Source organism: Arachis ipaensis, chromosome B4, assembly GCF_059453495.1.
Source record: "Arachis ipaensis isolate K30076 ecotype BB chromosome B4, ASM5945349v1, whole genome shotgun sequence".
NCBI classification, from domain to species: domain Eukaryota; kingdom Viridiplantae; phylum Streptophyta; class Magnoliopsida; order Fabales; family Fabaceae; genus Arachis; species Arachis ipaensis.
In genome coordinates this window covers 144,374,483-144,398,433 of record NC_142439.1, presented here as the reverse complement: position 1 = coordinate 144,398,433, position 23,951 = coordinate 144,374,483, and the positions used below count along the sequence as shown (strand labels likewise).

General features: G+C 31.3%; 4 protein-coding genes and 2 pseudogenes across 6 annotated transcripts; all 6 read left to right on the top strand.

Moving 5' to 3' along the window:
• Nucleotides 1-943: 943 nt before the first annotated feature.
• Nucleotides 944-2,566, top strand: LOC148569518 (coumaroyl-CoA:anthocyanidin 3-O-glucoside-6''-O-coumaroyltransferase 2-like). The gene has a single exon (XM_088483060.1). The coding sequence runs from the start codon at nt 1,037-1,039 to the stop codon at nt 2,447-2,449; it is 1,413 nt and encodes a 470-aa protein (XP_088339186.1). The 5' UTR covers nt 944-1,036; the 3' UTR covers nt 2,450-2,566.
• Nucleotides 2,567-2,714: 148 nt separating this feature from the next.
• LOC107635458 (coumaroyl-CoA:anthocyanidin 3-O-glucoside-6''-O-coumaroyltransferase 2-like) lies at nt 2,715-4,016 on the top strand (annotated as a pseudogene).
• Nucleotides 3,905-7,042, top strand: LOC110271629 (coumaroyl-CoA:anthocyanidin 3-O-glucoside-6''-O-coumaroyltransferase 1-like; annotated as a pseudogene). Its single transcript, XR_015880567.1, has 2 exons — nt 3,905-4,031; nt 4,714-7,042. The product of XR_015880567.1 is annotated as a coumaroyl-CoA:anthocyanidin 3-O-glucoside-6''-O-coumaroyltransferase 1-like (transcript).
• Nucleotides 6,671-10,865, top strand: LOC148569517 (coumaroyl-CoA:anthocyanidin 3-O-glucoside-6''-O-coumaroyltransferase 1-like). The gene is made up of 4 exons (XM_088485102.1): nt 6,671-6,682; nt 6,785-6,922; nt 10,184-10,195; nt 10,314-10,865. Exons 1-4 carry the CDS (start codon nt 6,671-6,673, stop codon nt 10,863-10,865), a joined length of 714 nt encoding a protein of 237 aa, XP_088341228.1.
• A 2,023-nt stretch (nt 10,866-12,888) lies between these two features.
• LOC107635459 (coumaroyl-CoA:anthocyanidin 3-O-glucoside-6''-O-coumaroyltransferase 1) lies at nt 12,889-14,435 on the top strand. The gene has a single exon (XM_016338934.3). The coding sequence runs from the start codon at nt 12,935-12,937 to the stop codon at nt 14,321-14,323; it is 1,389 nt and encodes a 462-aa protein (XP_016194420.1). The 5' UTR covers nt 12,889-12,934; the 3' UTR covers nt 14,324-14,435.
• A 127-nt stretch (nt 14,436-14,562) lies between these two features.
• Nucleotides 14,563-17,995, top strand: LOC107635457 (coumaroyl-CoA:anthocyanidin 3-O-glucoside-6''-O-coumaroyltransferase 1-like). Of its 2 annotated transcripts, none has more exons than XM_088483122.1 (2): nt 14,563-15,683; nt 17,121-17,995. In XM_088483122.1, exons 1-2 carry the CDS (start codon nt 15,151-15,153, stop codon nt 17,902-17,904), a joined length of 1,317 nt encoding a protein of 438 aa, XP_088339248.1. In that variant the 5' UTR covers nt 14,563-15,150; the 3' UTR covers nt 17,905-17,995. The 2 variants fall into 2 exon arrangements, with proteins under 2 accessions (XP_088339248.1, XP_016194417.1); XM_016338931.3 differs by having other exon boundaries at nt 17,019-17,995.
• Nucleotides 17,996-23,951: the final 5,956 nt, after the last annotated feature.

Sequence of the window (23,951 nt, the reverse complement as noted above, 5' to 3'; positions counted from 1 at the left end):
TTCATATTTTTTTGTTAACCAAGTCCAATCAAATTTGTCTAAGACAACAAAAATCAATTATGACTAATATTATTTTAAGTTTTATTGTTTAACTTGGTTAAACTTAGTTCATAAAAAGACTTGGATGTGTAGTATTTCTTTTACATATATATAAGTAAATACTTATTTAAAAATTTACTTCTTATACAATTAGAAGTCAATTCTTATTGAAATTCATAGTTGAAAAATTTCTTTCAATTAATGTAGTTACAGAAAAAAAATTAAAACTAATATAAAAAAAGATAAATAACACTCTTTCGAGTTGATTTTTAAGAAAAAACACAAATTTTATTTAAATTGAGAATTGATCATTCTCTAATATAAAATGTTTAAATTGACTATGAAGTACTAAAAATTGAGTAAAAAATTATTGTGGAGTCAAATTTAATAATTTAGTGAGGACAAATAAATATTATTATCATATACTACTCAAAAAAATTTCAAATCGCCTCCACACACATATACATACATCCGTCCCTGATTTCTTGCATAGCTTTTACTCCTAAAATAATTTAATATATCAAACTAGATTATTATCTAACAATTTTTAACTATTAAATTTATATAAAAATAATTACATATTAGTTTTTATCTCCAATAATCTATCCATCAATTTGAATCCCTCTAAAGTCCACACTACTTAAATAATGTGCCTCTGGATTCTAACCTTTAGGCTTTATCTAGTCATGTGTATATGTTGAATAACTTTCATAACAAAACAAAATAAAATGATATTACTAGTTTTGTCATTTGTGCATGGCCCTATGCTACTACATACAATATCATCAACTAGTATTATGTAATAAAAATATTTTATTCTCAACCTAACAATTGGTCAAGTGACTAGAGTAGTTTAATTAATTTTGTTGAAAATGGGAACAAAATCTCTCTTTTTAAGGAGTGTCTCTAATAATCTATCCTCATCTTGTCTAAACGTTCATGCATTTGATTCATCTTTTCCTCTAATTCTCTTTGGCATAAAGTTTCCATTAATTTCATGGCTAACAAGGTGAATTTGATAGAGAAGTGTCAAGTTGGTCCTCCACAAGGTTCGGTTCCTTCTCCAACCTCTATTCCTCTTTCTTCCTTTGATCTTCCATGGCTATTATGTCCTGTATCATGTAAACGCATTTTCTTCTATGAATTTCCTTACCCCAAAACACACTTCTTACAAAAAGTACTTCCAAATCTAAAACAATCACTTTCACTCACTCTCAAACACTTTTTTCCTCTCTCTTCCAACATAGTTTTCCCTCCAAAGCCACAAACCCCTCACATCCTTTACTTAGAAGGTGACACTTTAACTTTTACTGTTGTTGAATCCACAACAACAAATCTCAACAACCTCGTATCTCACACACCAAGAGATGTCACGTGCTTGGACCCTTTTATTCCCATTTTGCCCTCACCACATGTTTTAGAAGATGGCACCTTGTTCATCACTCCTATGGCCATTCAAGTCACTCTCCTTCCAAATTCTGGTTTCACCATATGCATCACTTTTAACCATGTGGTTTCTGATGGAAGATCCTTACATAATTTCATCAAGTTTTGGGCTTCACTTTGTATGTCAAAAAAGGACTTGTCTTCTTTCCCATTTCTTGATAGGGACAAAATTGGAAATTCAAATGAACTTAAGTCTATTTTCTTAGAAGAACTTTGGAACATGCCCTTAAATAGCATAGGTCACATGGACTTTGTTCCTAATAATAATGTTGCTAATGACATGGTGAAACACACCATTGTGTTGAGGCGTGACCAAATTGAAAATTTGAAGAAACTAGTGTCTATTAAGTGTCAAAGCCTTGGTCTAGGGACATTGTTGCATGTGTCCACATTTGTTGTGACATGTTCTTTGATTTGGGTTTCTAATATTAAATTAGAATGTACCCAAATTAGTGATGAATTTCCTAATGAAGATGAAGAATTATACATGATGGTGTTGGCAGATTGTCGTTACTTTAGTGAAATGAAAATTCCCTTAACATACTTTGGAAATTGTTTGGTTAGTGGCTTAGCTACAATGAAAAGGAGCAAGTTAGTGGGGCAAAATGGTCTTTTTGAGGCAGCTATTGCTATTGGAAGTAAAGTTAGAGAATTGCAATGTGATCCCTATAAGGGTGTTGAAACATTGATGTCAATATGTAGGAATGTTGTAAGAATAAGGCAGCGTTTGTTGGCTATTGCAGGTTCACCAAAGCTAGGTGCGTATGAGAGTGATTTTGGATGGGGAAAACCTAAATTGAGTGAAGTAGGTCATGTAAATTCTCCAGGAGTATTCTCCCTCTCTGATTGTAGAGACATAGAAGGTGGAATTGAAGTTGGGATAGCACTTGAAAAGAGTCACATGCACAAATTCAACATCATTTTGAATGAGCTTCTTACAAATCTTGTACTTCATCAAGATTGAAACACCTCTATTTATGTGTTTTTAGAAGAGTTTAGAGATCATTATTCTTGTACACGAACATTTGCTTATGTATTTGAGTTTATCAAACAAGTTGAAAAGTCTATGTGTTATTTTTTATTTTCTCTCTCTCTCTCTCTCCTTATCTCTAATGTTTAATTATATACTTTCTTTTTTTGTCATGCTTTGACTTTGACCAAGAGCTATGAATGCATAAAACTTCTCTCATTCTCTGTAATAGAGTAAAGATACTACCTTCTATTATTATATGGCCATTTCTTGACTTGTTCCTCAAATCAACCACCACAATAATTCTATACCCAAAGTTTCCATAATACCATGGCTAACAAGATGAATAATCATAATGATTATGATCACAAAGTAAAGGTGTTAGAGCAGTTCCAAGTTGGTCCTCCACCAGGTTCTGTTCCTCTTTCAATCTCTATTCCCTCATATTCTCTACTCAGAAGGTGACACTCTTCCTTTCATAGTTGCTGAATCCACAACAACAAATCTAAACAACCTCGTATCTGACACACCAAGAGATGTCACGTGCTTGCACCCTTTTGTTCCCATTTTGCCCTCACCACATGCCTTAGAAGATGGCACCTTGTTGATCCCTCCTATGGCCATTCAAGTAACAATCTTTCCCAACTATGGCTTCACCATATGCATCAACTTCTATCACGTGATTGCAGATGGTAGATCCTTTCATAACTTCATCAAGTTTTGGGCTTCAATTTGAGGGTCTAGAGAGAACTCTATTGCTCTGCCACTGCATGACAGAGACATGATTATTCAAGACCCAAAAGGGCTTAACTCTATTTTCTTAGGAACATTATGGAATTCTCCGAGAAAAAGCACCTTGACTATTGTCCGTGATGTTCCTAGTGACATGGTGCGCCGCTCCTTTGTTCTAAGGAATGATCATGTTGAGAATTTAAAGAAGTTAGTGTCTGCTAATTGCCAAAGCCATGGTTTGGTGGGGACATTACATGTGTCAACGTTTGTTGTGACATGTTCTTTGATTTGGGTTTGTAAGGTAAAATCAGAAGTGATGAATACTCATCCAAATGATGATGAAGATTTATACTTTTATTTTTGGGTTGATTGTCGCTACCTTGCTAAACTGAAAATTCCTTTGACATATTTTGGAAATTGTTTGATTAATGCAAACACAGCTATAAAGAGGAACAAGCTAGTGGGACAAAATGGTATTTTTGAAGCAGCGGTTGCCATTGGAAACAAGATTAGAGAAATGCAATCTGAACCGTATAAGAATGTTGACACATTGATGTCATGTTTTAGTAAATTTGGATCAATGGAGCAGCATGCTGTGGCTATTGCAGGTTCACCAAAGTTTGATGCGTATGAAACTGATTTTGGGTGGGGAAAACCTATGTTAAGTGAGGTGCTTCAAGCAGATTCAAGATTGGTCACCCTTTCTGATTGTAGAGAAAAAGAAGGTGGAATTCAAGTTGGAGTAGCTCTTGGGAGGACTCAAATGCATAAATTCAACTCTATTTTGGAACACCTCCTTGCTGATATTGCAATCAAGGAGGGTGAATAATTAATTTCCTCAAAAGTAATAATTATGAGCTTTGGCTCGTATATATCTCCAGTAGCTACTATATATTTTAATCTCTTTTTGTGGCCATGGTTATTTATTTCAGTAAGTGGAAGAATTATGTTATTGGGATTCAATTGCAATACCAGGTCATGCATGTTCAGAGAATAATTGGTCATTTGGTCTTATATTTTCTATTGTTAAATAAGGTTTTTTTTCTCAGGATTAATTATTCTATCAATTCCTATAATTTTACTGAATTTTTAATTAAATTTTATACTTTTGTTCTTTATGATTGGGTGTCTATACCATATCAGATTTTATAATTAAGTTTTTATCGTAACAATTATAAAAACCAACACAGTAATTAAATATTTTTTATATAAGTTTTTATTGTATTTTGATCTTTATGATTCTCTTAAAATGTATATATAATTTTGAAAGAATTTAATTTAACACCTATAATTTTATAACACCTGTAATTACACCATTATTATATCTGATATCATGTATTTATTTAAGTTCTTTATGATGATTGGCCATTTGGCCTAACAATTTGTCCGATTGTAGTGTGAAATTTTGACTTTCACAGTTTCACTAGAGTTGCATTATTATTAAAATATCTGTCATGATAGAGACAAGTCTTTTTGTCTTTCTTGGATTTCTTTTCTATATACTAACCATATCTTGAATCTTGCAGTTGTTCAAAAATAATAAACCACAAAGTCTCCATGGCTAACAAGTTGAATCATGATGACACAGTAGTGAAAATCATAGAGCAATGTCAAGTTGGTCCTCCACCAGGTTCTGTTCCTTCAACCTCTCTTCCACTTACTTTCTTTGATCTTCCATTTTTATGCTGTCCTGTTACATGTACACGCATCTTCTTCTATGAATTCCCTCACACCACAACACACTTCATGCAAACACTGCTTCCAAATCTCAAAAACTCACTTTCACTCACTCTTCAACACTTCTTCCCTTTATCTTCACACATAGTATTCCCTCCAAAGCCACAAGCCCCTCACATCCTCAAGAGATGTTACAAGCATGTACCCTTTTGTTCCTGAGTTACCTCAAACAATTGCCTTACAAGATGGCACCTTGTTGATCCCTCCAATGGCAATTCAAGTCACTGTTTTTCCCAATTCTGGCTTCACCATTTGCATCAACTTCAGCCATGTGGTCACCGATGGAAAAGCCTTCCACAGTTTCATCAAGTTCTGGAGCTCACTTTGTAGGTCTAAAGAGAATAATCTTGTTGCTCTGCCATTGCATGATAGAGACATCATTCAAGACCCAAATGAGCTTAACCCCATTTTCTTAGAATCAGTGTGGAATTCTCCAAGAGAATTCATCATGAACCCTATCTATAATGTCCCTAATGACAGGGTTCGCCACAGGTTTGCGTTGAAGCGTGAACAAGTGGAGATTTTGAAGAGATTGGTTTCTACTAAATACCAAAGCCTATTACATGTATCAACATTTGTTGTGACATGTGCTTTGATTTGGGTTTGTAAGTTAAAATCATCAGAAGATGATATAAAAAGTAGTGGTAATGATGAAGAATTATACCTAAGTTTTTGGGTAGATTGTCGTTACCTTGCTGAATTGAAAATTCCCTTAACATATTTTGGGAATTGTTTGGTTAATGGCGTTGTAGGAATTAAGACCATCTCCAGTAGGGAACTCATCCCAGTTCTTGTTTATGGCCCACCTGTCATAAAAAGTAACTCCACATCAGCTTTTGCGTCATAAACAGTAAATAGGAACTCAAAACATCTCTCTCTTCTCCATTAGGAGGAACTAACTTTAGTTCCTGTTGTGGTCCCACTTAATTAATTAATTAAAATACTTAAAATAAATGTAATTTATTTTTTTCAATAATATAATTTAAATTTATAAATTTAAAAATAATTTACAGTTAAAAGATACTAATATTAAATAAATTCATATATAACAATAATACAAAATATATAATTCGAGATTATACTAATTTGTAAAATTACTTAATACAAAGAAAAATATAATTAAATTTTATAGTTGACGACAAACATTGTAAAATGGCCTTATATGTTCAACAAATTCTCTTTTAACTGTCTATACTACTGCCTATTTAATTATTATAATTATTAATTAATTTAAACTAATTTATAAAATTACTTAATATAAAAAATATAATTAAACTAATTTACAAAATTAATTAACATACATATAATAGGTATGTAATATATATTTTAATTTATTTATATATAACATTTTTTAATTCATTTATATGTAACATGCAACAGTTATAATATATATGTATATAATACAATTATCATTTTATGTATATGTTTTAATTTAATTTTATTTATTGACATTCCATGTGTCAAATTTTTGTTGGAGGCTGAGAGTTCCTCTGAGCAGGAACTCTCCTCATCGATCCATGTGAAGGAACTCATTTGAGTTCACACTCCAACAGGCAAAAGTGCCCTTGTGTCAGAGAAGGAACTTGGGATAATTACCATTGAAGTTGCTCTAAGAGAAGCAAGCTAGAGGGGCAAAATGGTATTTTTGAAGCAGCTGTTGCACTTAGAAGCAAGATTAAAGAATTGCAATCTGGTCCTTATGAAAGTGCTGAAACATTGATGTCATTTTTTAGTAAATTTGCAACAATGGGGCATCTCGTATGACGGGAATTGTAGGTTCACCAAAGTTGGATGCATATGAAAGTGATTTTGGGTGGGGAAAACCCAAATTGAGTGAAGTACTTCTTGTAAATTCTCCAGAGTTGGTGTCTTTCTGATTGTAGGGACAAAGAAGGTGGAATTGAAGTTGGTGTAGCATTTGGGAGGGCTCACATGCAAAAATTCAACACTATTTTGGAAGAGATCCTTGCTGATATTGCACTTCATGATCATGAAAAGGTTCAAGTTTTCGGCTAGTTTTAAATAAAATATTTAAGGGTTTTTATTTTAGTCTATCGTTCTTGATGTCTTGCAAGGATTTTACTTTTAATTGAAGTAATGGTATTTGCCATTATAAGATGAGACGACAAACAAAATAAATTACAAGTTTGGTGTAGTGCAAGTCTTTTAAGTCCCTTAAATAAGTTGGTATATATGAATAAAGAGATAGGAGTGGAACCTAATATGTATAATTTTACCAAAAAATTGTGGAAAAGTATTGTGTCTCTACGGATTGAGTTGTTGACGTGGTTTATAATTTTAGAAAGATTGAATCCTAGAGATAGATTATGTAAGTTTAAGATTGTACCAAAAGCAAAATTTTTTTGTGTATTATGTAAGAAAAAATTGGAGACGGTATATCACTTTTTTTTTTTTTCTCGTGTGATTGTATATGGAAAGTGTGGGGATCAATTTTGGTGGAATAGAGTGTGAATTGGGTTTGGCCACCAACCACCAAAAAATGCTTTGAGGTGTGGATAGATAGAAAAATAAAAAAAGATGTGAAGGAAGTGTGGATAGTGTTATTTTTTTCTATAATATGATGCATATGAAGATGTAGAAATAACATTATCTTTAATAATGGAGTGTTGGTATTAGAAACGTTAAAAGAGGAAGACAAGGAAGTTGTAGAATGTACAAATTGATGGTGTCGGTAATTAATGTGTTTATAAGTACAAATATTAAGTTTAAGATGAATAAAAAGACATAAGAAAATGATTTATGATGATTTGCTGTTTAATACTAGATTCTATTTTTTTTTATTTTGTTGTCCTGTTTATACTGCTATTTTTTAGAATTGGGTGGAGATGTAATTATCTAAAAAAATTTCCTTAAATAAGTAATATGATTTAAATTCTATTTTAATTCTTGAATGTGTTATATGACACCACTCTTATTTAAAAATAGAATTCATCAGTCAGCCCTGTTCTACTAGACAACTAGTTAACCCTTTTAACAATGAATATCTTAATTTTACCCAAAACCTAGAAAAAAATGATTTAACCATGTTATGTTTTAAGAATAAGTTTAATGTTTAAACAATTTTATGTATTTAATATATTAAAAAAGTAAAAAATGATTTTTTTTTAATAATTTTTACTAAAATATTTTTTAACAAGACTTTAAAAAAAAAAGAAATTATAATTTTTAATTAAACAGAGATTTTTACATATGAATGCGTCATTTCCCATACTTCATAGTTTATAGGTCGCGTTTGATTTCTAGATCAGAATAAAATATGAGATTGGAATTTGGAACAGAGACTAACGCGATTTATGACAGGAAGATTTACCACTGAAGCGATATACCTATTAAGAAGGATGATGGAGAGGTATTGTAGTAATAAAAGGGATCTACATATGGTGTTTATTGATTTGGAAAAAGCGTATGATAGGGTACCAAGGGAGGTCTTATGGAAAGTTTTAGAAAAGAGGAGAGTAAGGATCGCATATATTCGGGCAATTAAAGACATTATGATGGGACCACAACTAGTGTGAAGACTCAAGGTGGTGTGACAGAAGAATTTCCTATTGGTATAGGATTAAACCAGGGATCATCTTTAAGTCCATACCTTTTCACATTAGTCTTGGAAGTTCTCACAGAGCACATCCAAGAGCCTGTGCCATGGTGCATACTTTTTGCCGATGATATCGTCCTTATGGGGGAGTCAAGGAAAGACCTAAATAAAAAGTTGGAGTTATGGAGAGAAGCTCTAGAAGTGTATGGTCTGCGCATAAGCCGTAGCAAGACGGAATATATGGAATGTAAGTTCAGTCTGAGAAGGGAAAACCCCAATATAGAGGTGAAGATTGGAGAAAACACCCTACGAAAAGTTAAAAGTTTTAAGTATCTTGGGTGCATCATACAGGATAAAGGAGAGATTGAACAGGATGTAAATCATAGGATCCAAGCAGGTTGGTCAAATTGGCGGAGTGCATCTGGTTTTATATGCGACAAAAAAGTACCTTTAAAACCTAAAGGTAAATTCTATCGCACCGCTATAAGACCGGCTATGCTGTATGGTACAGAGTGTTGGGCGGTTAAAGGGGAGCACGAACATAAGCTGAGTGTGGCAGAGATGAAGATGTTGAGATGAATGAGTGGTCATACGCGATTGGATAAAATAAGGAATGAAGATATAAGGGAGAGAGTTGGAGTAGCACCCATTGTGAAAAAGATGGTTGAATCGCATCTCAGGTGGTTTGGACATGTGAGAAGAAGACCGATAGAACATCCAGTCAGAAGGGTGGATGAGATGGAAGATAGACAAAGGGCGAAAGGCAGAGGAAGACCTAAGAAGACCATCCATGAGGTGGTCAAACGAGACCTACATGTAAACGGTCTCTCTGTAGACATGATACATGACAGAACACAATGGCGTCGTTTGATTCATGTAGCCGACCCCACTTAGTGGGACAAGGCTTTATTGTTGTTGTTGTTGTTGTTGTTGTTGTTGTTGTTGTATATATACATAAGTAGTTATTTTCAATGTAAATAGAACATGATTAGTTTTTATAATATCTAATTTTACAAATTAAAACACTAAAATAATTATTTATAAATAGCGTAAAGTACATTTTTTGTCATTAAAGTTTGACAAAAGTTTTAAAAATATCCCTAAATTTTATTTTGTTTCAATTTTGTCCCAAAAGTTTTCGATTTGCATCAAATATACCCCTGACGGCTAATTTTTCAAAAAAGTTAAGATCGATTCAATAACAATTTCATAAGAACAACCCCTCAACACAAGCAAATCAAGTATAATTTTCATGCATTATTGTTATATTGGTCTTAAATTTTTTGAAATTTAGCCTCCGAATGTATATTTGATGCAAATCGAAAACTTTTGGGACAAAATTGAAACAAAATAAAACTTAGGGATATTTTTAAAACTTTTGCCAAACTTCGGAGACAAAAAATATACTCTACCCTTATAAATATCTGTCTTTTTATATAGGATTATGCTACATATTCATATTTTTTTGTTAACCAAGTCCAATTAAATTTGTCTAAGACAACAAAAATCAATTATGACTAATATTATTTTAAGTTTTATTGTTTAACTTGGTTAGACTTAGTTCATAAAAAGACTTAGATGTGTAGTATTTCTTTTACATATATATAAGTAAATACTTATTTAAAAATTTACTTCTTATACAATTAGAAGTCAATTCTTATTGAAATTCATAGTTAAAAAATCTATAATGTCCCTAATGACAGGGTTCGCCACAGGTTTGTGTTGAAGCGTGAACAAGTGGAGATTTTGAAGAGATTGGTTTATACTAAATACCAAAGCCTATTACATGTATCAACATTTGTTGTGACATGTGCTTTGATTTGGGTTTGTAAGGTAAAATCATCAGAAGATGATATAAAAAGTAGTGGTAATGATGAAGAATTATACCTAAGCTTTTGGGTAGATTGTCGTTACCTTGCTGAATTGAAAATTCCCTTAACATATTTTGGGAATTGCTTGGTTAATGGCATTGTAGGAATTAAGAGAAGCAAGCTAGTGGGGCAAAATGGTATTTTTGAAGCAGCTGCTGCACTTAGAAGCAAGATTAAAGAATTGCAATCTGGTCCTTATGAACGTGCTGAAACATTGATGTCAATTTTTAGTAAATTTGCAACAATGGGGCATCGTATGACGGGAATTGCAGGTTCACCAAAGTTGGATGCATATGAAAGTGATTTTGGGTGGGGAAAACCCAAATTGAGTGAAGTACTTCATGTAAATTCTCCAGAGTTGGTGTCTCTTTCTGATTGTAGGGACAAAGAAGGTGGAATTGAAGTTGGTGTAGCATTCGGGAGGGCTCAAATGCAAAAATTCAACACTATTTTGGAAGAGATCCTTGCTAATATTGCACTTCATGATCATGAAAAGGTTCAAGTTTTCGGCTAGTTTTAAATAAAATATTTAAGGGTTTTTATTTTAGTCTATCGTTCTTGATGTCTTGCAAGGATTTTACTTTTAATTGAAGTAATGGTATTTGCCATTATAAGATGAGACAAACAAAAACAAATTACAAGTTTGGTATAGTGCAAGTCTTTTAAGTCCCTTAAATAAGTTGGTATATATGAATAAAGAGATAGGAGTGGAATCTAATATGTATAATTTCACGAAAAAATTGTGGAAAAATATTGTGTTTCCACCGGTTGAGTTGCTGATGTGGTTTATAATTTTAGAAAGATTGAGTCCTAGAGATAGATTATGTAAGTTTAAGATTGTGCCAAAAGCAAAATCTTTTTATGTATTATGTAAGAAAAAATTGGAGACGGTATATCACTTTTTTTCCATGTGATTGTATATGGAAGATGTGGGGATCAATTTTGGTGGAATAGAGTGTGAATTGGGTTTGGCCACCAACCACCAAAAAATGCTTTGAGGTGTGGATAGATAGAAAGATAAGAAAAGATGTGAAGGAAGTGTGGATGGTGTTATTTTTTTTCTATAATTCCATGCACATGGAGATATAGAAATAATGTTGTTTTTAATAATGGAGTGTAAAGATAAGAAAAGATGTGAAGGAAGTGTAGATGGTGTTATTTTTTTTTTTTTTTCTATAATTTGATGCATATGGAGATATAGAAATAATATTGTTTTTAATAATGGAGTGTTAGTACTAGAAACGTTAAAAGAGGAAGATAAAAAGTTGTAGAATGCACAAATCAATGGTGTTGGTAATTAATGTGTTTATAAGTACAAATATTAAGTTTAAAATAAATAAAAAGACATAAGAAAATGATTTATGGTGATTTGATGTTTAATGCTAGATTCTATTTTTTCTTTTATTATTGTTGTCCTGTTTATACTGCTGTTTTTTAGAATTCCCACATTCTTTATAATTGGAAAGAAGATGTAATTATCTAAAAAAACTTCCTTAAATAAGTAATATGATTTAAATTCTATTTTAATCCTTGAATGTGTTATATGCCACCACTCTTATTTAAAAATAGAATTCATCATCAGTCAGTCCTATTCTACTAGATAACTAGTTAACCCTTTTAACAATGAATATCTTAATTTTACACAAAACCTAGAAAAAAATGATTTAACCATGTTATGTTTTAAGAATAAGTTTAATTTTTAAAATATTTTATGTATTTAATATATTAAAAAAGTAAAAAATGATTTTTTTAAATAATTTTTACTAAAATATTTTTTAACAAGACTTTAAAAAAATAAGAAATTATAATTTTTAATTAAACAGAGATTTTTACATATGAGTGCGTCATTTCCCATACTTTATAGTTTATATAGGTCGCGTTTGATTTGTAGATCAGAATAGAATATGAGATTGGAATTTGGAAGAGAGACTAACGCAGCCTAACGTATTCCCTCACGTCATGGCAACTATGAACGTTGACCTTTTTTTACACAATACGATATAGCTCTACAAGTTGCATATTTTTATTTTTAATATTGGGTTAACAATGGTGTTTTTTTAAATTGTGATCTATTGTACTATTTTTTTAAAATGTGAAATAATTTAATTTATGGAGTATAAATCGAACCATCCGATTTTTAAGAGTTACATAAATCGGACTGTCCAATTTTTAGTACAAAAATCAGACCGTCCGATTTCTGTACTCGGACCGTCTTTAATTTTTTAAACACAAATCGATGGGTTCGATTTGTGTACCCCAAATTTTTAAAATTTTTTAAACACAAATTAAAAGGTCCGATTTGTATACCTTCCATAATTTTAAAAAACACCAAAAATTATCATGTTAAAATATAACACTCTTCCTACTTTCATATTCAAATTTTTTAGCCCTACAAGTTGAAGTTTTGAGCATGTGGTCCTACATACATGACAGTATTTTTTTTCTGAGCAATTTGTTTATCTTTAATCTAATAATATTTTATTCTTTTCTTCCTTTTCTAGTCTTATATCTACACATAGTCATCGGTTATTTATAGAATCAAAATGTAAAGTACCAAATTAAGAGTTCCATTATTAAAACTTGATGGCTAATAAAAGAGTGAAGGTGATAGAGCAGTGTCATATTGGTCCTCCACCAGGTTCGGTTTCTTCAACTTCTATTCCCCTTACATTCTTTGATATTCCATGGCTTTGTTGCCCTCCAATCAAACGCGTTTTCTTCTATGAATTCCATTATCCCAAAACACACTTCTTACAACAAGTGATTCCAAATCTCAAACAATCACTTTCACTCACTCTCAAACACTTCTTCCCTTTCTCTTCCAACATAGTTTTCCCTCCAAAGCCACAAACTCCACACATTCTCTACAAAGAAGGTGACACTCTTCCCTTCATAGTTGCTGAGTCCACAACAACAAATCTCAACAACCTCGTATCTGACTCACCAAGAGATGTCACGTGCTTGCACCCTTTTGTTCCTGTTTTGCCCTCACCACGTGCCTTGGAAGAAGATGAAAGTGGAACCTTGTTGATTTCTCCTATGGCCATTCAGGTAACTATCTTCCCCAACTCCGGCTTAGCCATATGCATTACTTTCAGACACGTGGTTGCTGATGGGAGAGCGTTTCATCACTTCATGAAGTTTTGGGCCTCGCTTTGTGGGCCTAAAGTGGGCCTTGATTTACCATTGCTTGATAGGAACATGATCCAAGACCCAAATGGGCTCAGGCCCATTTTCCTAGAAGCTATTTGGAATATCCCGATTAAAACCATGGAATCCACAGGCCAAGTTAATAATGTTCCTAGTGACATGGTGAGGCGCACGTTTGTGGTGAGGAATGAGCATGTTGAGAATTTGAAGAAATATGTGACTACTAAATGCCAAAACCATGGTCTAGAGACATTGCATGTTTCGACATTTGTGGTGACATGTTCTTTGATTTGGGTTTGTAAGGTGAAATCAGAAGATAATACCAAAGATGATGATGAATTACACATCTTGGCAATTATGGCAGATTCTCGTAACCTTCCTCAATTTTCAATTCCATTAACATACTTTGGTAATTGTGTGGTTTGTGGCAATGCAGAAATTACTGAGAGCAAATTAGTGGGGCAAAATGGTATTTTTGAAGCTGCCATTGCTATTGGAAGCAAAATTAGATGCTTGCAATATGAAGGTTATAAAGGAGCTGAAACATTAATGTCAAATTTTACTGAGTTTGCTACATTGGGGAAGCATATGTTATTAACTGCTGGTTCACCAAAGTTGGATGTGTATGAAACTGATTTTGGGTGGGGAAAGCCTAAGATGAGTGAAGTAGTTCAAGTAGAGTCTTCAATGTCAATTTCACTCTCTGATTGCAAGGGCAAAGGTGGAATTGAAGTTGGGATAGCACTTGGAAGGACTCAAATGATGAAATTCAATAGCCTTATGGAACAGTTCCTTGAAGAAATTGCAGTTCATGATTCATGATTCATGATTCAGACTTTGCTTGGATGAACTTCTAAGAAAATATCTTTTTTTGAGTTATTTCTTTTTAAAAGATCTTATGAAAAAGTAAAAGTAATTTTATATTTGGTATCTCATGCAAAAAGATCTTTTTATCTATTAATTATATTTGGGTATAACAATATAAAAGTATTTTTTTATTTATTTATTACATGAAAAATATCTTTTTTTTAAGAAAAAAAGATCTTTTAAAAAAAAGATATAAATTACAGCTTCTCAAAAAAGATATTTTTTTAATTTTTTTTAGTGCTTTTACTTTTACTACTAGAATCAAAATAATGCACCGAAAACAAGCACTCAAAATATAATATATTGTAAACGACTACAACAATGAGGCCACCATATTCTGTAATGATCATTAAAATATAATGTTATTATTTAAAAATAATCACGATTATAGTCCTCATATTCCCTACTACTTGATTTATTTTAAGGAAAAGTCTAGGGGGCCAGCAATTTTATTGCATTTTGGCCAGCATGTAACCAGTAGAAAAAGGTGAGCCATTGGATGAAATCTCACACCAATCTCACACCATCAAATCATCATTGATGGCTAGTTGATGGCTACCAATCACAAATGTTGCTGGCCCCCTAGCATTACTCTTATTTTAAAGTATCATTGTGAAATATACATGTGCAGTCACGAGACTCAAGACATATAGTGGAGAAACAAAAGCTCTAGCCTCTAGGGAATCTTACCCCTCTCCTATCAGCATCCTATGAGCGTGCTTTGCTAGGGAAGACATGGGGAATCAACACAAACTCTGAATCTGAAACCCAAGTTTCGTTCCATGGAGAACAAGGTGATGAATCATGATGACACAGTAGTGAAGGTGATAGAGCAATTTCAAGTAGGTCCTCCACCAGGTTCTGTTCCTTCTCCAACCTCCATTTCCCTTTCTTTCTTTGATGTTCCTTATTTATGCATGCCTATAACATGCAAACGCATTTTCTTCTATGAATTCCCTTACTCCAAAACACACTTCTTACAAAAAGTGCTTCCAAATCTGAAACAATCACTTTCACTCACTCTCAAACACTTCTTCCATTTCTCTTCAAACATAGTTTTCCCTCAAAAGCCACAAACCCCTCACATTCTCTATTCAGAAGGTGACACTCTCACTTTCATAGTTGCTGAGTCCACAACAACAAATCTCGACAACCTCGTATCTGACACACCAAAAGATGTCACGTGCTTCCACGCTTTTGTTCCTATGTTGCCTTCTCCACGTGCCTTAGAGGATGGCACCTTGTTGATACCTCCCATGGCTATTCAAGTCACTATCTTCCCTAACTCTGGCTTCGCCATATGCATCAATTTCAGGTATATATGGATTTTCACGTGCAGTTTGGATTATTAATGTTGAAGGAAAAAAACAAATTTCAATCCAAATTGTATTATTTGAATTTTGGGTGAAATTTCATCCAATCTTTTTGCACTTGCCATTAGTTCGGTTTGGTCAATTTTAACAATATTTCAGTAAATAAATGCAAATTATGCAATATAAATATATAAGTAAAAAAAAAAAAATACCAAAATGCTATTTGTATATTAAGTACTTGTGGCGTCATTATTTTATTAAAAATTTTTTTTTTTTTAATAAAAAAATATCTTTTTTTATTTTTTAGTGTATTTAGCAAATTTTTAGTAATAAAAGTAAAAGCACTAGAAAAATAAAAAAAATTTGTTTTTTTAAGAAGTTGTAATTTACATAATTTTTTTAAAAGATCTTTTTTCTTTTAAAAAAAAGATATTTTTCATGTAATAAATAAACAAAAAAGTATTTTTATATTGTTATACCCAAACATAATTGATAGATAAAAAGATCTTTTTGTATGAGATATCCAAACATAAAATTACTTTTACTTCTCCATAAGATCTTTTAAAAAAAGATAACTCAAAAAAAGATTTTTTCTTAGAAATTCATTCAAACAAACCCTAAAATCAGCTACTAAAATTAACCAACAATATATTTGTATATAAATACATATATAATTTAATTTATTTTCAATGTGTATTTGTATTCTAGTATATCTGGTGGCTGATTTTGGTAACTGCATAACTTAAAAAAGTATAGTAATGTTCTTTGGTGGCATAAAAGTATCTATACTTTTATCCATAATTAGCGTCCGTTGGGCTTTTTTTAATAATTTTTAGATATTAATTTTTTTATTGTTTATTAGTATACATTAATTATCTTTACATAAGAATAATAATTAAAAATTATTAAATGATAATTTAATCAAATATATTTAATTATTTAATAATTTTTAATTATGATTTTTATATAAAAATATCTTCACACGAAGAATTATCTTAATAAAATTTGTGAGTTGGTTGATAGGAAAAAAAATTATGAGGCATGAGGAAAGAAAAATAATGATCAAAATTCAAATACTCTCCATTCTCTCATAATCAATTAATATAAAAGAACAACAAAAAATAAATATTAGAACTTTTAGCCATAAATATTTTGATGTTATATTATAGAATCTTTTTCTTAAATTTTGAAATTATTAGGTGAAATACATGAATTATGATACATCTTGAGATCCAATATAAATTGGATCAGATCTGTTCTAAAGTTAAATATTAGAAAGACCGAATATAATTTAGATTATTGTGGTTTTGTTTAAGCTTTCAATCCTATTATTTCAGTCATGTGGTTGTAGATGGGAAGGGATTCCATCACTTCATGAAGTTTTGGGCCTCAGTTTGTGGATCTAAAGAGAATAATATTGTTCTGCCATCTCATGATAGAGACATGATTGAAGACCCAAATGGGCTTAAGGCTATTTTCTTAGAAACAGTGTGGAATTCTCCAAGAGAAAGGTTCATGAGCCTTGGCCACAATGTTCTTAGCGACAATAACCATGTTCGACTCACGTTTGTTTTGACGCGTGACCATGTTGATAATTTGAAGAAATATGTGTCTACTAAGTGCCAAAGACATGGTCTAGAGATATCACATTTGTCAACCTTTGTTGTCACATGTTCTTTGTTTTGGGTTTGTAAGATAAAATTAGAACAAGATATTAAAACTAATGATGATGAAGAACTTTACCTATGTTTTTGGTTAGATTGTCGTACTCGTAACATTGGTGAATTGGAAATTCCCTCAACGTACTTTGGAAATTGTTTGGTTAATGGCATTGTTGCAATTAAGAGGAGCAAGCTAGTGGGGCAAAATGGTATTTTTGAAGCAGCTATTGCTATTGGAAGCAAAGTAAGAGAAATGCAATCTGAACCTTATAAATGTGCTGAAAGATTGAAGTCAATTTTTAGTGAAGTTGCTACAATAGGGCACCGTATGTTGCGGATTGCATCTTCACCAAAGTTGGATGTGTATGAGACAGATTTTGGGTGGGGAAAACCCAAATTGAGTGAAGTAGTTCACCTACATTCTCAGTTGGTGTCCCTCTCTGATTGTAGGGACAAAGAAGATGGAATAATTGAAGTTGGTGTAGCACTTGGGAGGACTCAAATCCATAAATTCAACACCATTTTAGAAGAGGAGCTTGCAAATATTGTAGTTTGTGACTAATCAAATGGCACAATCTTAGTGGTCATGCTTTATTGTTATAAGTGGAACAATGTTATTCGAATTCTAATATTTCAAGACATGTTTCGGAGAATTGTCTTCATATCTATTTATTTTGCAATGCTCTCCCTGAAGCCTTATGGTTACTAAAGTTTCTACCTATACTGTAAAGTACAAAATTCAATAATGTTGTAGTACTTTTAATTGAAATCAGTGTATAACTGCAATTATAAATTCACAATGTAAGAGTAGATAAGCCATTGAAAATTAAGACCTGCGCAAACTTATTCTAAAAATAGCTTTGCTTTGATTTCTAGGACAGTAGAGGTTTAGAGAGTAGAGAGTATGTTTATTGCCACACCAACAGGCAACATGTGCATAATTTTACAGCCAGCAAGGAAGGAATTAAAAAGTATTGTATTTTGTGGCCAGCACTTAACCATCGAAAGAAAAGTGAGTGATCTTTCACCATTAAATGTAATCTCATACCATTAAAAATACTATTGATGGCCAATTGATGGTTACAAAACACAAAAGTTGCTGCCCCTTAACACTCTTCAAAATATATTATTAGGCTGCTAGACTAAAAATACCTGCTGACTAATATAACATAAAATTGTTGTACACGTAACTTTTCTCTTTTGAAAATCTATATATATATATATTTCATCCTTCTCGATAAAAGTTTTATTTGAAGGGGATGCTACGGTAAAGATGCCATTTTTATCTTTTCGTAAGGACGTTTTTCATTTTGTGGTTGTTATTGATTTAAAAGCGTATCACTAAAAGTGTTGCTTAAAGAGAAAGTATTACCCTTAATCGTTAACTTGGCTCTGATACCAATTTTTTAGAGTCGACTTTTCTTTTAATTTCTTTTTCGAAATTTCTATTAACTCTTCATATTTTACTTCGAATAAGTTTATAATTTGTATAGATTCAATTGGTGGTGCTTTATTTAAAGGATTTTGATAAAAATAATTTGCAAATTTATAATTTAAAGTATTGACCATTTTTACTATTTCTCTTGTATGATTATTTATTACTAGTCCTTGATGTATATTTATAATTCTGATTTCATTTTTATAGTTTTTCAATCTTATTTTAGTTTATAATATTCTTTTTTGCATGGATTATTGTATATAAAATCTTTTATCTGTTTATAATTTCTCAAATCCTCAAAAACTTCTTTTATTTCTACACTTTCTGTTGTTTCTAAATATCTTTTTAATTTTTTAACTTCATTCTCCATTTTTTTCTTTCAATAGCTTTAATTCTTTTAAGTCATAATATGGTTTTCCAGGCATTTATAAAATTTTTTAAGTTTAATTCCAACTTGTTTATATTTATTCTTATTTCTATCCTTTTTATTATAAGGTCATTAATTTTGATCTGAAGATTATTTAATTCCCTTTTATACTCCTTTATTTTACTTTTTAATTTTTTTGCCCTTTTTTTTTTATTTTATTTTCTGGTTTTTCAATCTTTTTATGCTTCATTATTTATTTTAGAATTTCTGCAAACTCTATCATCGATTCATCACTATTTTCTAGAGATTCTATTAATTTTTCTAGCTCTTCAACTTCTCTTTTCAACTTGTCATAAATTATTTTTAGAGCTTCAAATGCTCTTTGATTTATTTCAGAAAATTGTAAATAATTCAACCGATTTTCTCTTTCAAAGAGCTCTTGTTTCTTGTCTTGATAAGTTACATATATTTCTTCTTTATTTATTGTCATAATTTAATGTTTAGGGTTTCATTTAATTTTTCGACCTTTTTTGTTAATTCTTTTATTTCAGAATTTTCTTCTTTAATCTTTAACTTAGATAAACTTAAAGGGCTATTAATTTTAGATTCTCTTATTTGAAAATTCGATGAAACTAATTTTCCTGATGGTTCTTTTAATAATAGAACTGGGTTTTCAATAGCTTTATATTTTGGTATTTCTGTTTTTACAATTTTCTGAAATAATTCATCGACATAAATTCTTTCTCTGTTTTTAAATATTATACTATGATGGCTATTTGTTAAAGCATAATTTATTGCATATGTAATTGAAAATGGTTCATCATCTTGTTCCATTAGATTCTTTCTGTGAAATTTATAAGTCAAACTTATAGATCTTCCAAGATTTTCAGTTGATAAAGGTATAGCGTATCCAAGATGGGCATTGAATTTAACATTTACGTTTGCCAAGTTTCCATGAACAATTCCAATTATTTGATCTATTGGGTCATCAGTAATTCTTTTGTCACAGATTGCTAGGCTTATTGGAGAATTAATTCCTTTCATATATGTAGATTTGATTAAGACTTGTATAGTACTAATATGAATCCATCCAATTTTAGATCTTTTTTGTTGATCCTTAATTTTCTCAATCTGTTTACTCAATTCTTCATCATTTATCAAAGCTATTTCAAGTTCTTCATTGGCGGATTTTATCTTTATAGGGGCTTCAAGTTGAATTTTTCCATAGTATATTATATTTTTCTATTAAAAACTTCTTTTAAAGGGTTTTGTTTATTAAAATTTTTATTTGATTTGAGATTTAATTCTGTTTTTAGAACAGCCTGTTTTTCATTATCTAATAAAGCAGTTAATCTATAATAATCAGATTCTTCTGTTAATTCTAAACTTTCTAAATAATTCATAATTGAAAGACTAGGATGAAGATGTACCTTTCTAGAGAAAAACTTCCTTTATTTAGTATATTTTACATAAGGTGTTTTTATCTCCAAAGGGGAGATTGTAGATACTAACTCCAGATGGGAGTTTAGAACTATTTTTCCCTAAGGGAATTCTTCCTCAGACTATAGAATCGCCTCGGTAGCTTCCTCCTTACTCTCCTAGCATATGAGTACTCTTAGCCTTCTACTTTCTATTGTCTGATGCTCTTACAATTGCCTAAGCAATCTATTTATAATGGTTGGGTCTGATGGACAATTCCCATCCTTACCCTTCTTATGACGTCATTGCTTACGTCATTGTTTATTATCTTGCATCAGCTACATTGTTAGTGCTCTATGACCTAAGTGCTTACGTCATTATGCAATAATGTTGAGAGATGCTTTAGATGCATTGTCTTCCTCTTTTATCATGTGGCCTTCAGATGCATTGTCTTCTTCCTTTATCATGTGGGTTGATTCCGTTTCATTATTGCTTTCTTCAGATATTTCTGAGGCACATAGCTGGCATTTGTGGTCTTCTCTGTCTTTTATCAAATAGCAGAGATTCTTCTTTATCCTTTCAGTGAGTTTTTCTAAAAGTCCAGATAAGTTGTAGAATGCTGATTCAAATTCCACCAAGAGTCTCATCTCTCTTTCTTCAATTTCATTTCTCTTACTGGATACAAGTAGAGTATTTCTACTTTTATAATTAATCCTTGTGTGAGATTCTTTCGTTATTTTTTGAGTTCTTTCAAAGACCCTTGCTAATGTGCTGGCTAGCCTTCCTTCATGACTGTAAATTATTAAATCTTGAATCTGATCAATTGGTTGAAAATTTCCTGGGAAGACGGACATGAATATTACTTGGTGTGCTGGAACCAAGCATTCTTCTTCTTCATTAAAAATAGGTTGACTGTTTGTAAATTTTAGGGATATATCCCTTAGATTTACATTGTCAATCATATTTTTAAATCTCTTTACTGCATCAACGAATCCTGCAGGAAACTTACTAATAATTTTTAGATCATTAAAAATTAAAATTGTATCAATTAATCCATACTGAAAAAACTGATAAGTGTCAGATGGGGAAGCCTCTGGAAATATAACCAGCTTTGTTAGCTGTTCTTTGGCAATAGGATAATATCTCAAAATTGCCCTTTTTTCTTTAGTCCAATTCAGGACTATATTAAGGGTTTCTCTGAGATTTGATCTACAGACCCTTTTCTTTTCCTTGATTTCAGCCCTTGTAGGAATGTTTCTTATTATCCCTGTTCTCTGGGTTTGAATTGGAGTTTTATCTGCTCTTTTTAGGGTTTGCTCTGGATGAAGAGCTTCATATTTCCTGAAGGATTCCTTTGCCTCTTCCAGTGTTAAAAACCCTCCTTTATGAATTATCCTTGATTGATGTGTGAATGGTGCTGCTTTTTCCCAGGCATCATATACTCATTTCATGGGGCCATTATAAATTACATAATATTTTTTTATCTTGGGTGGATTTTTTAATAATTTCAGCAATTGTTTTATTTTCTGAAATTTTTTCTTTACCTGATTTGTCCACCATGCTTAGCTGGCTGAACTCTGATGGTTTTGCTTGTTGTGTTGATTTCATTGCTTCAATGGCCTTCTTGAGGGATTGGATCTGTATTCTTATTTGCTGACAATGCTTGCATTTTTCGAGTTCTTGCTCATATTTTTGAATTTCTTGATCTAATGCGTTGTAGACGAACTCCATTCTCTTGTTAATGTATCTGCAATAACATTTTTGTCACCCTTAATATATTCAATTTTTATTGGATATTGTAACAAAAATAATTGCCATCTTACCAATCGTCCATGATTATAATCAACTTTTAAATTATATCGTATGAAACCTATTAGGTAACTTGAATCTGTCCTTAATGTAAATTCTCTGGGTAGTAAATCAATTTTCCATTTCTTAAGAGATTTAATTGCTGCTAGAGTTTCCTTTTCATGAGTGGTATATCTCTATTCTGTTGGAGTAAAAGTCCCTGAAATATACCTGCAAAGTAATTCCTTTGGAGAATATTTAGAATCTAATGATTCTTTTTCTTGTTTCAAACTTTTTATAGCTTTCTTAACTTTTAGACATCCTGACCAGGTTATGTCTGAAGCATCTGTTTCTACTATTAAGTAGTCGTTTTCTTCTGGAATATAAAGTTCTGGAAGTTTTTCACATAATTCTTTAACTCTTTGAATTTGCATACTATCTTTTTCATCCCATTTCCATTCTTTTTTAGTACTTATTTTTGGAAATAAGCTTTTAGTGTATTCTGTTATATTCTTTAAAAATCCTTGATCAGAAATATAATTTATACACCCTAAACATCTTTGTAATTATTTTCTATCTTCTATTTTATTAGGAAATAAATTTACCTTTTCTAGAACATTTGGTTGAAGTTTTAGCTTTCCTTGAGTGGATAGAATTAATCCAAGAAATTCTATTTCTTGTTTTGCTATTCTTGCTTTCTTTTTGCTAAGAACTAATCCTTTTTCTTTACATCTTTCTAAAACTATTAATAATTTTTGAAGATGATCTTCTTTATCCTGTTTTATAAAAATTAGTATATCATCAATGTATACTAAAACAAATTCATTTAACTCTTTTAGATTTTCTTCCATAAATCTTTGATAAATACCTGGGGCTTGTTTTAATCCGAATGGTAATACATTCCATTCATAGAGCAACACACTTGTTGATTCTTTTGTTGGGCAAGTAAAAGCAGTTAATTTTCTTGTTTCTTCGTCTAAACGAAGTTGCCAATATCCTGATTTTGCATCAAGAGATGAAAACCAAGTTGCTCCTTTGATTTTTTCTAAAATAGAATCTTTTCTTGGAAGTTTATGAGCATCATCAATAGTTGCTTCATTCATCTTCTTATAGTTAATAACCATTCTTCGTTTTCCCTTTTAATTTCATTATTGTTTTCGACATAAAAGGCCGGAGCCGCATGAGGACTTTTACTTAATCTTATAATTCCTTTTTCCAAAAGATCTCTACATTCTAATGAAAACTCTTCTCTATCTCTTGCGGAATAAGGAATTTTATTTGAAACATTTATCTCTTTTGTAGGATCTTTTAATTTAATGCTTACTAATTCGTTATTTGTAGTTTTAATATCTAAAGGATTTTCAGCACAAATTTCATCTAAAAGTTCTTCTATCTTTATTTCAAGATTATTTTTTGGAATATTTATCTGAAAGTATAAATTTAAATAACATGTCTCTAATATAGAAAATATTTTAAATTTTAAGATCTTATCTATAGTAGTAGTTGGTATTTTTATACGTTTTGATTTTTGATTTATTGAAGAATCGTGTGGAGCTTTTAAAACTATATATGTTAATTCTTGAATGAATGGATGATA

Bases quoted from the DNA above. Each gene is read 5' to 3' on its own strand.
- LOC107635457 (XM_016338931.3), top strand. From the start codon at position 15,151: ATGGAGAACAAGGTGATGAATCATGATGACACAGTAGTGAAGGTGATA. The intron at 15,684-17,018 runs GTATATATGGAT...CTATTATTTCAG, and splicing joins GCCATATGCATCAATTTCAG to TCATGTGGTTGTAGATGGGA.
- LOC107635459 (XM_016338934.3), top strand. From the start codon at position 12,935: ATGGCTAATAAAAGAGTGAAGGTGATAGAGCAGTGTCATATTGGTCCT.
- LOC148569518 (XM_088483060.1), top strand. From the start codon at position 1,037: ATGGCTAACAAGGTGAATTTGATAGAGAAGTGTCAAGTTGGTCCTCCA.